The 19,824-nt window shown below is 39.4% G+C and overlaps 1 protein-coding gene across 1 annotated transcript in view; it reads left to right on the plus strand.

The window, feature by feature from the left end:
• GRIA3 (glutamate ionotropic receptor AMPA type subunit 3) overlaps positions 1 to 19,824 on the plus strand; it is a 155,678-nt gene that overhangs the window by 85,987 nt on the left and 49,867 nt on the right. The window contains exons 6-11 of the mRNA XM_062584975.1: positions 2,588 to 2,641; positions 4,173 to 4,334; positions 8,821 to 8,988; positions 12,119 to 12,223; positions 13,527 to 13,634; positions 14,840 to 15,046. Coding sequence (XP_062440959.1) covers positions 2,588 to 2,641; positions 4,173 to 4,334; positions 8,821 to 8,988; positions 12,119 to 12,223; positions 13,527 to 13,634; positions 14,840 to 15,046 — 804 coding nt within the window. The remainder of the gene's footprint in view (positions 1 to 2,587; positions 2,642 to 4,172; positions 4,335 to 8,820; positions 8,989 to 12,118; positions 12,224 to 13,526; positions 13,635 to 14,839; positions 15,047 to 19,824) is intronic.

The following is a 19,824-nucleotide window of genomic DNA, read 5'->3' on the forward strand; positions in this document are numbered from 1 at the left end:
CTGGCCAGCAGATTGTGACTTTTATTTTAAAACCAGATGCATTTTAATTATGTTCCCTCTAGATTTTTTGTTAATTAATTGGAAATATCTGAAGAGTTAATTAAAAATACAAACTTTATTTGACTCTATATCAAACCTGACATTATGATCTTTTTATCTACAAGACAAGAATTATGTGGGATCAGAAGTCTGAATTATTCATGATAGTTTCCAACCATTTTTTCCCTCATCCTTTGTTCAGTATAAAATCATACAGGCTTTTCTTTCAGTCAAGGTGAAAGCAATATTAAGTCTCAGAAGCGAAACTTAGCAAAACATGTAGCTCAGTGAAATCCTTGTCCTGTAATCCTGGCTTTCTCTTCACTGCTGCTATTTAATATCCCACTTTCTATATAATCTTCACAATGTATAAGCAGTTTTTGAGATTTATTTGTTATACTCCTGTTTTCTTTCTTATAAAAAAAGCCTTATCCATCCTTTCACCTCCATAGGAACCTGTCCTTGTTTCTGCTAGGATCACTAATCCAGCAACTCCATTCAAGATGCTGGACAGTTGGTAGAGGGTGGAAAGAGAGTGGTAGGAGAGTTATACCATGTTAAGATTTCACATAGTGTGTGTAGTGAATTTTAAAAGCATAGTTAAGATCCTGTTAAACAATTATGAACTAACATGGTTGATTATGTGAACAGAAGTGCTAGTTGGTTGCTTCTGAAAGATGCTTTATGAATTAAGCCTTGATTGCAGCATGCTGGACCTCTCTAAAGGACTGAACAATCAGAATTTTTTCTGGCTGTGTTTGCAGACATGACAACAGATGAGATGGAAGTTGAGTCTGATCTATGCTAATGAGTCCTACATTTTCTATTTGCAGTATTGCTCCTAATGCTTTTAGCAGCTCCATATATGTTTTCCTTACAGCCTCTGATTTAATCTATTGTGGTATTTTCTCTTAAATAAACACATTTCTGGACAGAAATGTAGAAGCTCTGTTACTTGTTACTAAGGTTAAAATGACAGAGTTCTTTGTCTCTAACCTTTTAAAGGTAAATCACTGCTTTAAGGTAAAATTCAAGCATACAGAGAATTCCATATGCAAATAGCATGTACACCAGATGATCTGAAGGAAGGCTGCACATTTCCGTAGAAAACAAATGTGAATGTAGGAAGGCAGATGCTTTCTACCAACAGAGTGTACATGCAGTTCTCAGGAGGACCTGAACAGCAATTTATTTTCTAACTGCTGGAAGTATGCAAATTCCTCCAGAATTAAATGCGAATTTAAAAGAAATGGCATCTATTAAGGACAAGGCAGCCCAAAGAGGCAACTGGGAACTTAATAATTCAGTCAAGAACTTTAACAGGCCCAGCAGTATATCTAAAGTCATTGACTCAAATGTCATCAGATTTTACTGAAGAGGTAGGTGGATCATGTTGAAAGGATCTTTCCGCATATAATAGTTGGACCATTTATCTATGACCCATGAAGAAGTAAGCTGATACGGTGCTACAGATTTTCAGATGATTCTCCATCAAAAAGCACCATCTATTCGCTTGACTTGCTCATAGGGTACAGTTGGTGTTACATCTGCAGAGCATGATCAGCATTATCTTTGCTGTTTTTAACTTTTAGTAGCATAACCCAGCAAAGTCTGAATAAGCCAAATTCTGTCCTGACAATCACCCAGTCACTGCAATTTTAATTATTTGTTATTGTCCTACCTGGTGGCTCTGGGACTGCATGGATGTTACTGTAGTTACAAGCTGAAGGTAAGGGAGTTGTGGTGTGTAAAGGTAGTGGCGTAATCTAGCACAAGGGGTATCGCTGGTGAGCTGGCAGTCAGCTTCCTGAAACTTGGGAAATATATTTTTGTCCTCTCTCCAGAAATGGGTCTTATTATTGGATTGTTCATGTGAGCACAAATAATGATAGGACTGAGGCTTACCAGACAGTGGTAGGCCTCACTCATCCTCTTTATTTTTACAGAAGTCTACTGCGTAGTTTATCTTGCTGCTTTTTTGTCTATTAGTTATTCCATTTAATGACTCCATTAGTACACAGAGGTGCCCAAGTGGGGTTGGAAGGCAGAGTATGGGGGTGCAGCTGAATGCACCACATCGCTAGTTGTGATCCATCGCAGCTGGACGGTGTCATGTATCTCTAGTGTGTTCCACAAATGAGGAAAAAAGCAGACAGGAGACTGCTGAGTGGGAAGATAGAGTGTTGCCTGAGCAGAAATAATTGAACTGATAACCAAAACCAACGTGGTCATCAGGAGAGACTATGATTGCAAGGGTGGGATCGGCAGGTCAGGTCATTTGTGCAATCAGAGTCTTCTCAACCTTGTGAGGTACTCTTGTTTGGGTACTGGCCATATGTTTTTAAACCATAAGTGACTTCAACATGTCTGTAAAGTCACAAGTCTGTAATACTCATGTTACCTGTGGATTGGGCATAGAGAATTACAAAATGTTTGTGCTCTGGCTTGTTTCCTGCAAGTTGAGATTCATCCTCCCTACGCTGAATAATATATGTGTTTTTTTTTTTTTTTTGTTTTTTTTTTTTGTTTTTTTTTTTTCTTTGCACAGGTTGTAATCCTTGGTAAACATTCTCGAGGCTATCACTACATGTTAGCTAACCTGGTAAGAACTTTCCGTCATTACAACTGTGGCTGAGTTTTGAAGGGTAATATATTCTATTCAAGCTGTGTCAACTTTAATCAGCAAAGGAGGAAATGCATGAACGAGTTCTTGGATTTTGAGAAATGACTTCAGTAAATACTTGAACTGATATGTTACAGTCATTTGTACTCAATTACCCAGTCTTTGTTTTATCTAAGAAGCTCATATCCTCTACTAATTTTTAAATAATAATTTAATTATATGTTTTGCACTAATTTGTATCCTCTTAAATAGAACACTTGATAATCGTAATCTCCTGTATAACATATTTGAAATTTAAGCACTCCAGAAAAATAATTGCAGCATATTTGTATATAATGTAAGTGGTAAAAAGCTGCAAATTAATACAATAATTCCATCAAGTAAAATCACCAGGCTGTTTAGCCATTCTTTTGTATTACAGAGGCAGAGTGTAGGGTGGTAACTTTATACATGTTAATTGATCAGGACAAGACTACGCATTTGTATCCATATTAGAACTTATTCTGGATTTTAAAATTGACTTTAAGGGATGTTTATGATGCTTTGAAACACCATCTGCTTCAGTTCCTCAGGAAAAGTGTTACACTGTAGCTGATCCTGCAGGAAGACAATAATTTTTAGTGTCTACTGTGTCTATTGTGAGTGGAAAAAATGTTTTTCCAAAAATCACACTTTCAAATTTAGCAATCCCACTTAGTAGAAGATTCTCTGTATTTATTTTTTGGTGTGATTAAAGCAGAAAAGATGATTTTTAAAATGCCCTTATTTAGTATAAGAACCACATGACTTAAAAACATGTCATTTTGCATTAAAGAACCAGTCATGATCTCACTGATTAGATTGTAGAATGTGCATAGAAATAGAGCGGGACATATTCTGGGCTGTCTTTTAGCATGTGTAACCAGTGGCATTCAGATGAATATGACTGCAATGAAGTGAGACTAATCGAAAGGCAGCAATTTACACCACAGGTATAAATACCAACAGAGTGGGAGAGATTCTGAATTTCATTATATCTGAAAATGAAACTGTGACTGCCTAGCGAGGAGGTACCTGCTTTGCCTTGACAGAACGATATGGATGTTCAGTGGTTCTCTGCTCCCAGTGCTGAACCTTCTTGCACACTTTTCTGTACAAATGCGAATGAGGTTTTGGACCTATTTTCACTATGATGAGAATAAAAGAGGAAGTTATACTTGAAGTTTCCTCACTGTTTTCTTTCCAGCGGGTGAATACGGTGTGCCACATTGCTGCAATGCAGTAGGGCAGTTTTCCATTGCAAAGGTCTAAACGAGAAGATATTTTTAAATTCTGTTCTATTGCTTTATTACAGACCCAGTTGTTATTATGGTAGCAATTGTGTCCTTGGTAAAATATTTTCTACTGAAAAAGGGGGGGGGGGGTGGAATTCACCATTTCTTTTGTAGTAAGTTTGTAGTAGCTAAAACTGAGCTGAAGAAAAGGGACTTTGGATATCACTGATTCTTGTTTCCTCCACATGTCCTCCCAGGGTTTCACAGACATTGTGCTGGACAGAGTAATGCATGGAGGTGCCAATGTTACTGGATTCCAGATTGTTAATAATGAAAACCCAATGGTTCAACAGTTTCTGCAACGCTGGGTGAGGCTTGATGAAAGGGAATTCCCTGAAGCCAAGAACTCTCCATTAAAGGTATTTATTTTATTCTGGCAGTGATGGAAACCACCTGAATTGCTTTTAACAACCATTAGGGGTTTTTTTGACTCCTGGTGAATGCATGTATATAATGCAGATCTCTCATTAGAATGTGTTGAAGGATTCTCTGCACTTTCAGAAGTGAGAAAGAGACAGAAACTATTAATTGGACACAAGTGCACACTGACATGTGAGTTCCTCAAAACAAAAGACTTTGTCTTGCAGATGTACAAAATCCTGTCATTTTACAGTGAATATAAAACCTTTAAATTTCAATATCTTGAGTTAATTTAGAGGGGGTTTTAATTAGGTTAATTTTTAGATGCAAACTATGGGTTGCTAGTCAGTTTTAATACTGATTGAGAATTTGATGTGCAAGATAAATTAACATTAGATTCATAGAGAGAGACTACTGCCTCCTCTTACTCACTACTGACAGTTGCCCTCATAATACAGACCTTGATTTGGCACCGCTATGCTTTAGTTAAATGCTCTAGATACTCTATCTGCAATCAATAAAACTTTGTAAATTCTTTATGTCACAGGTTTGCAGAAACTGTCCTAGACTGGACAAATTAAAATGAGAGCTACTGTTATTAGGAGACTCATGATCTATTAATATCTCCCCCTGGATATTTCCTGCCTCAGCATCTGTATAATAGAGAGGGTGCCATTTGCTCACCTTCCAACCAAGCAGTGCCGTAAAGATGCACCGTTCAATGTCTGAAATCAAAGTCTTTCAGGACCATTGCATATTATTAATGTTCCTGTTAGATTCTTTCTTTCTCTTGCTCTCTGGTGAGACCTGTTCATTTGCATTAGTTCGTATAGGTGGAGAGATCCAGGGGTGGGATGAGAGGACCTGCGATTCTGTCACTTCTGCAAGTCCGATCCTCTATAGCTTATGTATTAACATTGTGTCACCAAAGCCAAGCCTATCTCAAAACAACACCCTGATGAGGCAATACATACCTTTCCTGCTTAATTTGGGAGCGGCACAGACAGCTCGGTGACCAATTTGGAATTCAAAATTACTTTGATGAACTGGAGTAGTATCCTGGTAAAAGTAAGATAAAATTCAGGGAAGTATAAAATAGAAGGAAAAATCAAGTCCAATCTAATGCATGGGGGGACACATTGATAGGCTATAGCATTGTAAATTCTATACAAACAAAATAGGAACCAATTATGTGGTCCTGCTGCCAGAAGGCAAATACCATTTGAAGGTGTCCTAGGAGGAATGCTGCCATGTGACATTCAGCTCTGCTCAGTCCTGGAGAGGCCTCAGCAGGAGGCCTGTACAGCTGGTAGCACCTTGGTCTTTCTTTAAAGAGGAAAACTAGGGAGAGAGAGTCCAGAAGAGAGAATTTAAAATGACCAGAACTTAGAAAAAATGTTTCACTAGGAAGAGGGTAAAAATTCCATCCATTTTGTTTGGAAACTGGAAGACAACTGAGGGATGACGTGTGATACAGTCTTCCAGGAGGTAGACGGTTGGTATATGAAAGACAATAATCAGCTGTTATTCTCCAGGGTTGCATCGGTACAGTAAACTAAACAGTGCTGGAAACTGTTCTCTGTCCCGGGGGACAAGTAACACAGCTTGACCATGCCCAAAGTGTTAAACTATCCCAGCATCCGTATCAGGGTGGCTGCATTCAAAGTACCTACTGGAAAGTCCCAAACTATGCCTTAAATTGTTTGAGTGCTGGTTGGCCTTGGCCAGACTGCTCCAGGATAATTCTAATAACTTAATAATTGTAAACAGTTAAGTTCCACTGCCTTCACCCATGTCTTAGCACAGTTTAATCCTCTAGGGCAGACATGACTCAAAAGTGTGCCAAGACTGGGACAGGAAATAATCAGCTGAATTTATGATTTATAACAGATACCAAAAAAAAAAAAGTCCTTGAATGATGTTAGGTACAGCAACATGTACCATGAGAAGCAAAGGAGGCCTTTTCATGGTGAATTGAAAGGTACAGATTTAACAAACATGACAGAGGTAGTTTGTTCAGAGTTTGTTGTGTCTCAGAAGAAAGGATAAAACTGGATGCTTTACTGTAATATTTTCCATTCCTAGGATCATGTGATTTTTATGGCTAAAGGCAATTATCTTAATCCCGTATTCTTGCACAGCCTTGCAGAGCAGAGAAAGTCAAAAAGAGGCCCACAAAACTTCAGATTAGTGTATTGTTCCCTGTTGATTAGGAGCTAGGCCTGCTTTCTAAAAGCTTCCTAGCAGTGATGCAGGAGTGAAGATATGTATCGTACTAATCTTAGAAGCTCTGAAATATATAAAGTTAACCTGGGGAGATTTTACTCCACTTGAAAGCAATTTACCTTCAGGGAAAAATTATTCTCTATCCTTAAAAAATAATCTTAAGTATATGGTGCAAACACAGAGATTACATTACCTTTCCACAAATGTACTGCTCATTATAGAAATGTGCACAGTATTTGTCAACCAGACAAAAAGCATACTTAAAAATTGATGTACAATATTTTTGATTAGGAAGTAAAATTGCCTAGAGATTAAAGCCCCGATGTTTAATTTATTCTGTATTTTATCAGCATTTCCCCTCTCTCTTTTTTTCTCTTTGCGTGCTCATGCATTTATAAGTAGAATTCGAATAAAGTAGAAAATTAGATAGCTCTCTTGGCATAACTTGGAAGGGACTGCATTAAGGCTACTGACAATTGATGCAGTCTGCTGAAAAAATTATCATTGTGTCAGTTTTATGTAGTGCTAGATTGGGCAGCTATTACAAGATTTTTTTTTTTTAATACAAGAACAAATGTCTTTTACTATCTGATTGTGTACTGTTTTGTGGAGTGTGACATGTAATCATAGTTAACTTACTGAAAGAGGAGAAGGTGATCACTACCAGGCCAGCTTCGTAGGAAAGGAGGTAAGGGTGGGCAGGATAAAAAGAGCACCTGCACCTTGATCCAGTCAAAGCTGAAAAAAAACACCCAAGTTTATAAACTACTGTCATTTAAAACTCAGTCGGAAGGGCTGCTTTACAACCTTTTCCCAGTGCTACCTTTGCACTCTCACTTATCAGACATGTTTCTCGTGATCTGCACGCACAGGCTCACCTCGTTCTGTGCAGGTTACTCAAGGCTTTACATCAAGCTGAAGTGCTTGCAATAAGATCATAGACATTTTTAAGAGATACAGACCACCAATCGTGCTGTACTGCCCTGCAGGATAGAGCCTCTGAATTTAATAGGTCTTATCTATGCAGAGAGCAGCTGAACCTGCAGTTGAAATGCAAATTTCCGTCTTTCTAAATCATTCATGGGCAGCATGTATTTTTGCACTAACTCCAGCTTAAGGTTCATTGGGAGCCAAGAGCTCTCTATTATCACATAGATAGGGAAAACGAGGGCAACCTCACAAGTGTGTGCAGATACCCATTGCACACTTTTTTTTAATCCCCCTCCTTCTTCCGTTCTCATACAACCATTGTGGAACTATGAGGGGTCCATTACAGGAGGTTTGAAATCTGCTCCTGCAGATACCTGTCAGACTGAGCACCTTTAGTTGCTTCTATGCCATATTGAAGTGGTATCCTGCTGCAGGGCACCCAGACCCCTAGTTACTGGTCTAGTGTAACGCCAGTGAAAATCATTCACATTACATGCAAATCTTGGGACACTCTTCAGAAGGGAAGAACTTTCAGACAAGCACATGAGTGTTGAAGAAATGTGAAAAAAACACTTTTTTTTTTTTTACAGATGATACCCAAGTTACAGTATTGCAAGGTGTCGCTAGATATATAAGACAAACAGTGGATGAAGTTAAGAGCAATATGAATGGGTAGTTAAGGAGTCGGGAGGTTTTGTTGAAGAGTTGTTGCTGCATAAAGCAGTTGCTGCAAAGCTAACTAGTATGTTAGCTGTTCCCTTTGCATGCTTTTACCTACTGAAGCACGGGATAGCTCACCACTCTCCTCAGATTGGAAGAGGAGTACAGCGGAGTTACAGTGGAGCAAGAGAAGGCAGATGGGCCATATAATTGTAATGCTTAAAGTGATTGCGATTACTTGTTTGTATAGCTGTCATCAGAAAAGCAAACTGATCCATGTCTGGTCACAGATGCTACCTAATCAGGATCATAGTTTGGACAGAAGTTATTTATGTTAGCTTTAATTCAAAATATCTGTCTTGGCAATGTTGTTAAAAAAAGTAGTGACTTCTTTTAGATGTGCAAGTTTCCAATTAAACTGTATGCAACTATAAACTGATTTTATTATTCTACTGCTGTATGCTATACGACATGAAAATATATTTTATTTGTTACTTGGAACACATGCAGTTGGTGAGTGACATTTGGCATCTGTGGCAGGACAGGGAGCAAGGGAAAGGGCTTGCAAGGATTGCTCTTCCAAGAGCTTTTAACAAAGAGAAGGACTGATAAACCTGCGGCGATTCTAAGATTGCATTTGTCACCACGTTTTATTTGCATCAATTTTAGTATACATCGGCACTGACCCATGATGCAGTCCTAGTCATAGCAGAGGCTTTCCGTTACCTCCGAAGGCAGCGTGTGGATGTCTCCAGGAGAGGCAGCGCTGGAGACTGCTTAGCTAACCCTGCAGTACCGTGGAGCCAAGGAATTGATATAGAAAGAGCACTGAAAATGGTAAGGGCAAGCATAACATGGCTTTTGGATTTGTATGTTCCACAGCAGCAGCAGCTTTGCTGGGGTAGAACTGGATTACGTCTACTCCTTAAATTTACAGTTTCTCTACTAGTACAAACACCTGCAGCTCCTCAGGGAAAAAAGGATCTTAATGACAAACTCCAAGGGAGGGCTAATACATAGCCAGCAGAGTGCAAGGCGTAACAAATTAACTCTCAGAACTTTGGCCAAAAGTCACGTCCCTCGGGCACCAGTGCAGCAGCTGCCTGAGGGTCTGCACCAGGGCACCTCCTGTCTGACTCCCGCACCGCGCTGTACTTTCCGTGGGAATGAGCATGAGCCATTTTGCAAATGGCCAGGTACTGGGGGCTTCTGAGGCCAGGCTGGGGCTGCAGATGTGACTGAACCCAGACTGATTACCTTTTGCATGGCCAATCTTTTAACCGTACTGTTAGTTACTGGCATTGGATCTTACTTCATTTATGTCTATGTAGTTTTAGGGTTTTTGACTCTTTAGATTGCTTTGTCTGTTAAAGCAAGTGACAACAAGAAAAGTTGGTAATGTTTTTGTATGTACAAGAGACAAGAATAGGGTCTGCTTTTGATCTTGCTTAAACTAATGTAAAACAAACCTGGTAGAATCAATATTATTAATGCAGGTGAGTAAAATGGAGTAAGTAAGATGAGAATTAAGCCCATGTTAGATAAAACAAATCCTAGGTCAGACTTTGTATGTGTCACTATTGCTTTTTCTTATTTGCCAGATTGGAAGGATTTTATCAAAAGGTTTATTCTATTCCCCAGCCTTAAGGAGTAAAAGATACACTTCAATCTCACATTGTCAGAGCTCTTCTTATGCCATTATGTCACTTCGTAACAAATGCCCTGGCTGCATATTCACTCATGTAGCATTATACACTCTTGAAGAGAAGTTAATTAAATTTAACCTTCAAAATATTTAAAGAATTTGTATTGTCCATTTGAAGTTAATTACAAGTGCAAACATAAGACTCCTCCAAATGAGATAAAAAGTATTCATGTCAGCAAAGAGTCAAAACAGGACTTGAACACTGCTACAGGACAGTCCCAAATTAGGGAGAAATTATTTTAATAAAATAATAATTCATGAGACAGACAAAGCCAAACTCATGAATGACACAAATGAAGAAGAATGACTTTCAGCAGGATGTCTTGTATATTTTTTTTAGGTATTCAGAACAAACTAAATGACATTCATATACAACTCCAACTCCTGCTCAAGATAAGGTCATCCCACAGTAACACTGCCTACCAGACCCCATCCCATCCATCACAGTCTCAGTCCTACTGAGACAGTGATCTGAAATCTTTGCTTCAGGAAAAAACGACTTCCATTTAACAATGTTTCCTCCCCCTCTCCAGTTGTACAGCAACTAAAATAAGAATATTTGGTCAAGACATTCTAGAAACAACAGATACCAGCAGAAGATTCAGTTCCAGATTATATGTCATCCTGCTGGCAAAAGGGAAATAAGTGTTACCTAACTCTGCTTCCCTACAGCCTTGAAAACTGTGCATGTCTGTATTTCTAAATCTGATTCTAAGGCATCAGATTAAGTGGAAGAAAGCTTACCTGAACAAATCTGGGTAGTTATAAATAGTCAGTTCATTTGTGATTGCCTATACACTCTCAGCTAACAGAAGTGTTTGGAGTCCTGGTGAGCTTTCCTGCCTCTGTGCAGCCAGATTTTGAAAAGTGCTGAGTTTTCCCAGCAAAGATAGAAACAAATTAAATTTGAAGTCAAAAGGTGTCAAATGCATAATGCTCATATCTCAATACGCATCACGGTGAACCTGACCTAACAAGGTCTGCTGAGAGATAGACACTGCTGTGCTAAGGTAAGCAGACAGCTTCCAGCAGGCTCCAAAACCAGACACATCAAGCTCACAGCTGGCTGTAAATGGATGCCAGCTACCCTACAAATGCCTCTGCTCAGGCCATGGTTGATAAAACCTCTTGAAGTCAAGTTTGGCTTTCGAAGTCCCATTTAGGTCTCTAATTGCAGCTTTCTGGAGACAGGAATGACTTGCATCTTCTTCCAGAACCCTCAAATCATAAACTATTTTAAGAAAGGTTCAGATCCACTTACTGATGGAAAATTCACATTCACATCACGCTGAATTTATCTCACAGGATAATTTGGGGACCAAGGAATTTTGGCTGTGTTATGTAGCCTGTCCCTTTCCATCATAACTAGTTTGATCGTACCATCTCTAAACCATAAACAGCAGATCAGTAACCAGCATGCTCAGGGACCATACTTTCAGAGTTTCCTTTCAACCAGTTTTCCATCAACCATTCCTATAGCTTTTACTGCATTTTGCTAAATATTAAAGCTAATTTACCCCTGCTGAAGTTTCAGACTGTTACTCCTCTTGTCTGAGATGACAGCTTGTCAGTGTTAATAAGTGGAAATATCGTACCCTTTCATACAGGGAAATAAGAAAGATCTTTTTTTCTTTGTTTCAAAGTTCTTCATATTTCCCCTCAAAATGATTCATGTGAGTAGGTAATGATAATGACTTACCGTCTATAGTCCCATCCATCCAGATTGAGACCAGAACTCCATAAGCAGTAGAGGCAATTGCCTATTTTAATTCAGAGAAGACATTCATTCCTTTCACCTACATTGAGAGTGATCTTAAAATAAAGTACTTCCCAGTATGAGCAACAATATGAGATTCTGGTCCGTGTTACAAATCACCCTATGCCGCATGCTGCATTGTGAAGGGTTTTATGGCACTGAGTTGTTGCAGGTGTCTTGTTGGTGCTCCATGCGACAGCAGTGAATCCAGTGTGACTAAGCATGGCAGAACCAGTCTTTCTTACATATAACATGTGTGCAGGGCTAATTTCACTTGAATGCAGCTCACTGCAGTGTGAGTCTCCAGCTGAGCGCTAACTAGCAAAGAATATGTACAACTGAAACAGAACTGGGGCTTTCTTGCTGTAAAAAAATATAACTGATTTTGTCAGACTACAAGTCTCTTGTATAGACAAAAATTGTGCTAGAACTAGTGAGTTCCTGCAGTATTTAATAGAGTGAAAAATAGTCTTTTATTTAGACTTTTTTCTGTTTATCTGCTTAAGGTGCAAGTTCAAGGAATGACAGGGAACATCCAGTTTGACACCTATGGGAGAAGAACAAATTACACAATTGATGTATATGAAATGAAAGCTGCTGGATCCCGAAAGGTGAGTTTCAAGATATGCATCCAGTTTCATCTCTTCAGAAATGTTTATTCCAAAAACAAATGAACCTCGAAAGTACTGCACAGCCACTGTAAAAACAGAGTCCTGAGGAATCCCTGCCTTCTCGCTCCCTTCCCTAGCCCAGGAACCTCCTTCTGTTTTATTCCTTGACCAAATCACATGCCCTGTCTAATATCCTCATGAGTTCCATATCAACCTCAGACTGCCCTTTTTCCAGTGAAAGTCAACTGGAGATTTTCCACTGCCATGGGTACTATCTGGTGTCATGTTCTTGTGCACAACCCTTTTTACTAAATTCCTTTCCATCTTTCCCTTCCTCTCTCTAACAGGTCTCAGAGTAAAAGTGAAGGTGGAGCCAAAATATTTTAGGAACCTCCTGAAATTAGCAGAAAATCATTTTTGGTTTTAACTGAATTTGTACCTCATTCTCTTGTCTCCTAAATAAAGTATAGATCCTAAGTGGGATAGTTGCCTAGATCCCTGTTATAAAAGTAATTTAGGGCAGATTTTCAAAAATAATTAGGTAAACAGGAGGATCTCAGGAGGCTATGAGGAGACTAGACACATAAATCCCTCTGATTCCACCTGATGTTGGCACCTAAACCTGCTTAATTGTTGTTGAGACTCCTTCTGATGGCCTGGCCATTCAGCTAGGTTTACAGTGCAGACAGTGTTACTGCTGTGTTGTGCAGAAATAAAAGAGCTAACGTAATAGCAAGTGGCAATGTAGCCACAGCACCATGAAGGTCAGCACAGGCCAGCTGACATATACTCATCTCATGCTCTGAGAGGATTTTGTAATCCATATGGAAGCTTCTGCTGCTGTGCCTGCATTGCTGACAATATCAATGCAGTCTAGTCTAAAGGTAGCTCAAGCATGTTTACAGGTACTGTATTGACTGTCTGGACTGCAGCAGAATATGGGTGAATAAGTAAAAACTTCAAAATCAAAGGAGTTTAGGCTATGCAATTAATATTCTGGTCTATGGTATATTTTGATGTTGCAGAAACACGGGGATTTATTCCACAGGCACCATGACCATGTGAATTTTCATAGGGAGAATGAAACATGTGTTTTAAATTACATACAGCTTGTAATTATTTCCACATGAGCTTGGACATATTATTTCTTTAAGGACATTAAATTAAAGCCAGTGTAATTCTGTAATGGCAATAAATGACTAAATGCTACAAAGCCGTATGTTTTGACGGTTCTTATTATCAAGTTCGTGTACCAGAGTGCTTGTAAACATATATAATAAGGTAACAATCTCCACTTTTATAGACTGGTTATTGGAATGAATATGAAAGATTTGTGCCAGCATTAGACCTGCTACCCTCTAATGACAGTTCATCTGTGGAGAACAGAACTATAGTAGTCACTACCATCTTGGTAAGTTTTACGTTCTTAGTGTGTTTGTGTTTAGGAAATAAGATGCATGGCTCCTGAGATGTGTTAGACACCATATCAGAAGGCACAATGTTGACTTCAAGTGACTGAAAAGTTCAGTAACTTCTAGAGATGTATTGAGGCCTTGACCCTTTAATATGTATCAATACTTTATTGTGTATCAAAAAGTTTACTCACAGGAGGAATCCCACTGAACCCAACATTGTGCTCTCCTGCTTCTCAGTTCCTTGAACTCAGTGGAGCTCCTCACGTGAGTAAAGCTACGCATGCATGTAATGATTGCAGGATCCTTCCTGCTGTAGGTTCAGGTCTTGTGCCCTTCACTCAGGTGGAGCTTCTGTAGACTCAGCCCCCGTGGACTGAGTAAGGGTGACACCGGGAAACCTGTGAAGAACTGGAAAGGCTGTAGTTATACATAAGACTAGGTGTAAAGTGATCTCTATCTGTGCAGCTCCAAAGGACTAATGCTCTTCCTGTGTCTTGCAAACAGCAGCACCTGTGTCAGTCTGAATGTCTTTAGTATATGTGTTTTGTATTGTTGTGTACGGTATTGTTGTGACTTTTTTGCCTGTTACAATTCTTCTAAGCACGAGCCAATTATATGTTATTTCTTGAAGCACTGTATTTTATCCTCCTATGAATTTAAGATAAGCTATAATCAGCATTTCAGCTGAAATTTTCCAAGAAGGCTAAGGGAATTTAGGGACCAAGATTGCTACTGCACATTTTAGCCTAACTTCCCTCAGACTACTTTGAAAATACCTCCATCAGAGCACCATTCTGGGCCATTGGGCATTAGCAAACAATTTCAGTGGGTAAAGGTACTGAGTGTGTCAGTCCTTTAGACACTAAAGCTTGTATTATTATAGCAGTGATGCTATGTGCTTGTCTAATCACCTAAAAATTTAGGCCTAATCCTGCAAACAAGAATGTAACTTTGTTAAAGTGAATAATTCTGGTGTTTTCAATGGGTCTATACTAGTATTAAAGACAATAGCGTATGTAACTGTAGGATTAAGCCAAGGATTATTAAACTGCAAATATCTGTTTTTCTAATTTCTGTACTAAAGTAGGCAATATTGTAAATGTTTGCCAGTAATATAAAGGATAATAGCAGCTCTCATTTTATATGTTTTAAAGCCGTATTTTGCATTCATAGACTTTTGATCTTTACTTTTGTTTCAAAGGAATCACCATATGTAATGTATAAGAAAAACCATGAACAACTAGAAGGGAATGAGAGATATGAAGGATATTGTGTAGACTTAGCTTCTGAAATAGCAAAACATGTTGGAATAAAGTACAAACTGTCAATTGTTGGAGATGGGAAATATGGAGCTAGGGACCCTGAGACTAAAATATGGAATGGCATGGTGGGTGAACTGGTCTATGGGGTAAGTTTCTCTTAACATTCATTTTAATGTTCTTTTTATAAAGTTATGCTCAAAGTTAATAAACTGCAAAATAAAGATTTTCTGTTTGAATACTCCCTTTAAAATTTTAGATATTTTTGTAGTGTTATTTTTATAGCCTACTTTTTTAATTATTTCATTGCAAAAAGTGCCATTTTTTTGCAGCTATTCTCCAAATCTGTTTTTGTGAAATATTGAGGGTGACTTTGGGCAGATTTCAAATTCCTTAACTACAACAGAATTCACTGTTTTCCTTTTGTATACTGCTTTTGTATGTACCGTATCTTCTTTTTTTTCCAAGGAGTTTTGCTAGGGGGTACTCTTCCCTTTCAGGGTCTGAGCCTACGGTGCTGAATTTTATGGGATCATTGATGTCAGTTTGCGTTTGATCAGAAACTGAAGACTCAGCTCAACCCGTTCTTGCTTTTCAGGGGAAAAATTATACAGGCCTGAAATTATCCACATCTTTTTCCTCTTTTTCCATTGCTGAGTGTAGTTTCAAAAAGTCACCTCAAAATTTCACCATCACATCAGCGTCTCTTGCAAAATTTTCAGTAAGATAATTCTTTTCAAATAATTCCGTGTCTTAAAAGTAGTTGCTGGATTTGTGAAATTATTATTATTATTATAATAATACCTTGTAGCACATTCAACTCTAAAATATTCTAAAATATTCTATATAAGCAGCGGTGAATTTGTGGTGTAGTATTAAGGGGAAGGAGCGTAATCTACTGATCAGAGAGGTAAATAGGAGTTTGGACCCCTGGGCTCTATCTCCACTTTCCGGTGGCATTGAGGTATGCCGTTACGCACGTCTGCTGAACGCTCGGTGCCTCAGTTCTGCTGTTTCAAAAAATTGTATTACCTCTTTCAGAGAATAAGTTGTTTAAGAACCTCTACAGGAGAGGTTTAGTACAGTTCCAAGTATAATTACATTGCAATGGAAACCTAAACTGGCAGTTTCCCTGTGTGGTTCAAGAAATAGCAAGAGTATTAGCTGTAGTTGGATCCCTCTGATATATCAGCAAGTGACAAGCAATGAAAGTTTATTCACTTAAAAATAATCATACCCTATTGAAAAGATTTGACAAAGAGAACCTGAAATTCCTAATAGCAGCCAGGGCCCAGAGACCCTCCGTACTAAGGAGGAAAGACACGATAAGAGCTGCTTCCTTTGGGACTTGAACCAAGTGAGATGAGCCTCTCCAGATGCTAGGCGATGGAAGGTGCATCTGAGCCATATTCCTCTTTCAACCCAGCCTTTTCTTGGATAAGCAGGTTGTTCACCACTGCCTTTTCCACAATCTCTTGGGATGAGCCTAACTCAGAGAGCTCTGCCTCCTTAGCTTCAAATTGAGCCCTCACCACTTTCCTCCCCCACTTCCCAACCGTACTTAACTACCTTACCCCCACCAGGAGAACAGCTTCACAGGCACTGTAAACCATACCTTCAAACAACCCCAGACCTGCCCTGCCATTGTAGTTTATTCCCTGCAAAAAGATTTGTTCCTTTGTATATTGAAACAGAATTTTCTTCGGTGTTTTCTCAGTAATGAAAACTTGAGGAGTGTTTCACTCCTTGCCCCACAACAGCTTCTCTTCTTCCACTGCAAGCTCAGTTACTGAAGCCACTTCACAGCAGGGCTCAATTACTCAAAGGTCAAATGCATCCCTTGAGAACTGAGTGTGGACCCAGGTTAATGCTCACAGCCCAGCACTCCTGAGCTAGCTCCCCATCCTGTGGAGCTGAACTACTGAGCTGGCAAGCTGTGCAAAACCCACCTGGCTTTCTGTAAGCAAGGAAACAGCTCCTCAGCTACAAATAGAGATCTCACAGTCCCTCCAGATCCTTTCCCAGTCCTGTTTGCAAACATTATGAAATACCCTTGGCCTCTTTCTCCATCTGTTGAGAGTGGGCTACTAACAAGGATGTGCAGAGAGCCCTTTGAAGATGAAAAGTGCTCCAGAAGTGCTAATTATTTGGAGCAAGCATCTCATTTACGTACTGACTTTCCTTTATCTCTCAGGAGCTTTAAACTCTATTAGGGAACTAAAACTGTACATTTCCCCTAATGCCCCTGTGAGCTTTGTCTGCAAAATGACTGTCACATTTGGCTCCTCTGGATTCCATTTTGGGAAGACAAGAGGGAGATTAGCTTTTAAATGCTTTTATTAGCATGTATGGAAGACAGACATGGGGGGATAAAAGGAACCTGATTGGTTTTGGTACCAGTTATCCAGCAGCTGAACTGAGCTGTGGCAAAGCACAGTCTTTTAGTTTATATTTGTCTCCAATAATAAACAATGACTAGTTATATACCAAATGTAGCATATTCCTGACCCAATAGGCATGTCATCACCAGCTGCCACTGCTGGGACATCTTTTACCAATTTTTTTTTTTAATACTGTGCCCTTTCATGCATAGCCTCTTGCACTCAAGTCTTTTATAAAACTGTTCTTGGAACAATCGTAGGAAGTGAATAAGTTGACATTTTAATGCCAGAGCCCCTAATTAACTTTAATTAATGTTTAGTTTGTGCCATTTCTTTGTTACTCTCATTTTCCTCTTTATCTTCTGTGGGACATAATGTAGAGCCAGGAGAGGAAGGACAAACAGGTTGTTGCATGTCAGCCCCTAGACCACTGCATAGCAGAAGTGAGAAGGAGAAGGAAGGAGAGGAGGAGTGGGAAGAGCCTTTGTGTGTAGATGCCCAGCACATTCTGAAACGCAAAGCCATCTGTCCTCGTCAAATTCTCTTAATTAAAAGTTACATCAGTTTATCAGTTTTGATGTAGTTTCAGGTAAGGGCAAGATTCATACATGTACTGAGCTGTGCTCAGAGCAACAGTCGTGGTGACTAAGAGCAGTGCAGGTCTTGAGGCTGACCAGTACAACCCTGGCTCCAGTGTAAGGCTAGCTAGAAGTCAGCATTAACCAGGCTAACTAGGAACAGTCCCAAGGGTTATGCATAACCTGGGGACAAAACACACTAAAATTCTTCCCATGAGAACTTCTCCCTCCCCAGTCACTTAGCACATCAGTGGTTGGATTAGCTGGTTGGATAGCAGAGAAGTCTACTGTGCTATAGGGTTCCCCCAATGTGTAGGACATTCTTTGCTGGGCATATCTGGACTTTTCCTTGTTGCTCTGCATGAGACTGTACAAAAGAATCTGGTTACGATAAAGGACTTGGTTGATGACAGCCCTGGATACAAGGAGGTCTGTTCAAGCAGATATTCCCAAACCCCTTTGCTTCAAACGGGAAGAACCCAGAAGTCTTGTTAGAGAAGAGCTGAGAGTGGGGGTTTTGATTTGTTAGTGATTTTTGAAGGTAAATCATCATCTGGGGCTGGACTAAAAATGAAAATTATTTGATTTGTGATAAACCAAATGCCAGTTCAGGTTGAGTAAAGCAATTAATTTGGCTCTTTCACTGTGATGGTGTCAAAATAAGACTTTTTCTTCTTCCAGAAAAACTACTGATTCGAACAGTATTATTTTTTAGATTAAAAGAAATTTCTAAAGCATACAGAGTGGAAACTGTTGAAATAACAAAGCAAATACATGGATATTTTTTCTTAGATTTTTTAGGAAAGTATCTTTGTCTTTTAACTGAGACCAAAAAAAAAAAAAAAAAAAAAATCAAACACTTTACCAAACAGTTCAACGTTTTTGTGATTTTTCATTTTAGAAGATCCAGGTAAGAAGTGGTACCCAGCTTCAGTCATCACGAGTTGTTCTGGATAACCAAGTGCAATAGGACCATCTTTTCTCAGTACTACCCAAGTCCACAACTTGTCATTTATGAATTGTTTTCTCTGTTAAGATTGATGGTACATACTTATTATGGAAATTAAATAGGCATGTTCTTAAGGTATGAATTGATATGTGTTCCTTCTCATATCCTTAGCGTAAATAGGGAAATTATGCCAAACCGATGTATCTCAGTGCGGCTCGCCCCAGCACTAAGGGGTCTGGTCAGGTACGCACGCTTCACCATCTCCATCCTGCTCTTCTCTCACTCAGCCCCTCCATCAGCCAAGAGAGCTAGTTAAACCATTCTCAATCTGTGACATTGAATCACTACTTAAATGTAACCAGCAGAGCAAACCAGCGAGACAAGTGCTATCCCCCAGTGATGCATCCGCTAACAACATGCCCTCCACTTGTGCTGATTAGCACCAGCACCTCCCACCGCGCACGCGCAGCCGGGGCCGGTGCTCAGGGCTCTGCACCCGCCAGCTGCTGCCGCTAGACAATAGTCTTTCCCCTTCCGTGGGGTAAGCCTCTTTCCATATGTGGGCTTTTATTCCTTCTTTCCCTTTCCGAGTATGCTGCTGTTCTTCCTTTACTGTTCAGCCAGGGAAAACCTTCCCTCCCTGAGCCTGATGCTTTTCACATCACTGAGGTTAATTGACAGCAGCTTTAACACATATCTTAATTATAAGTACAAATGCTTTGGGAGTACAAAGAGAGCCAAACCTTACAGCCATTATCAGCTCTTCTTAGGTAAAAAAAAAGATTCTTATAAAAACCTTTCAATATGTAAAACACCATAAAGGAATGAAGCAGAAATGTAAAGCAAAGGCAGTCCCCTAAACAAACACATCCTCCACAGTCTGTCAGAATGAGACCACCTACACATGTCCTTGCATTTAACAGTAACCTGCCTTACGTGGTTCTGGCTCTCTAGTTCTCTCAGCAGCAGAAGAAAGACCATGGATGGCACATACGGCTTTTTAACAGTAGCTGAGAGGA

The sequence above is a fragment of the Rhea pennata genome, chromosome 11 (genome assembly GCF_028389875.1).
Source record: "Rhea pennata isolate bPtePen1 chromosome 11, bPtePen1.pri, whole genome shotgun sequence".
NCBI classification, from domain to species: Eukaryota; Metazoa; Chordata; class Aves; order Rheiformes; family Rheidae; genus Rhea; species Rhea pennata.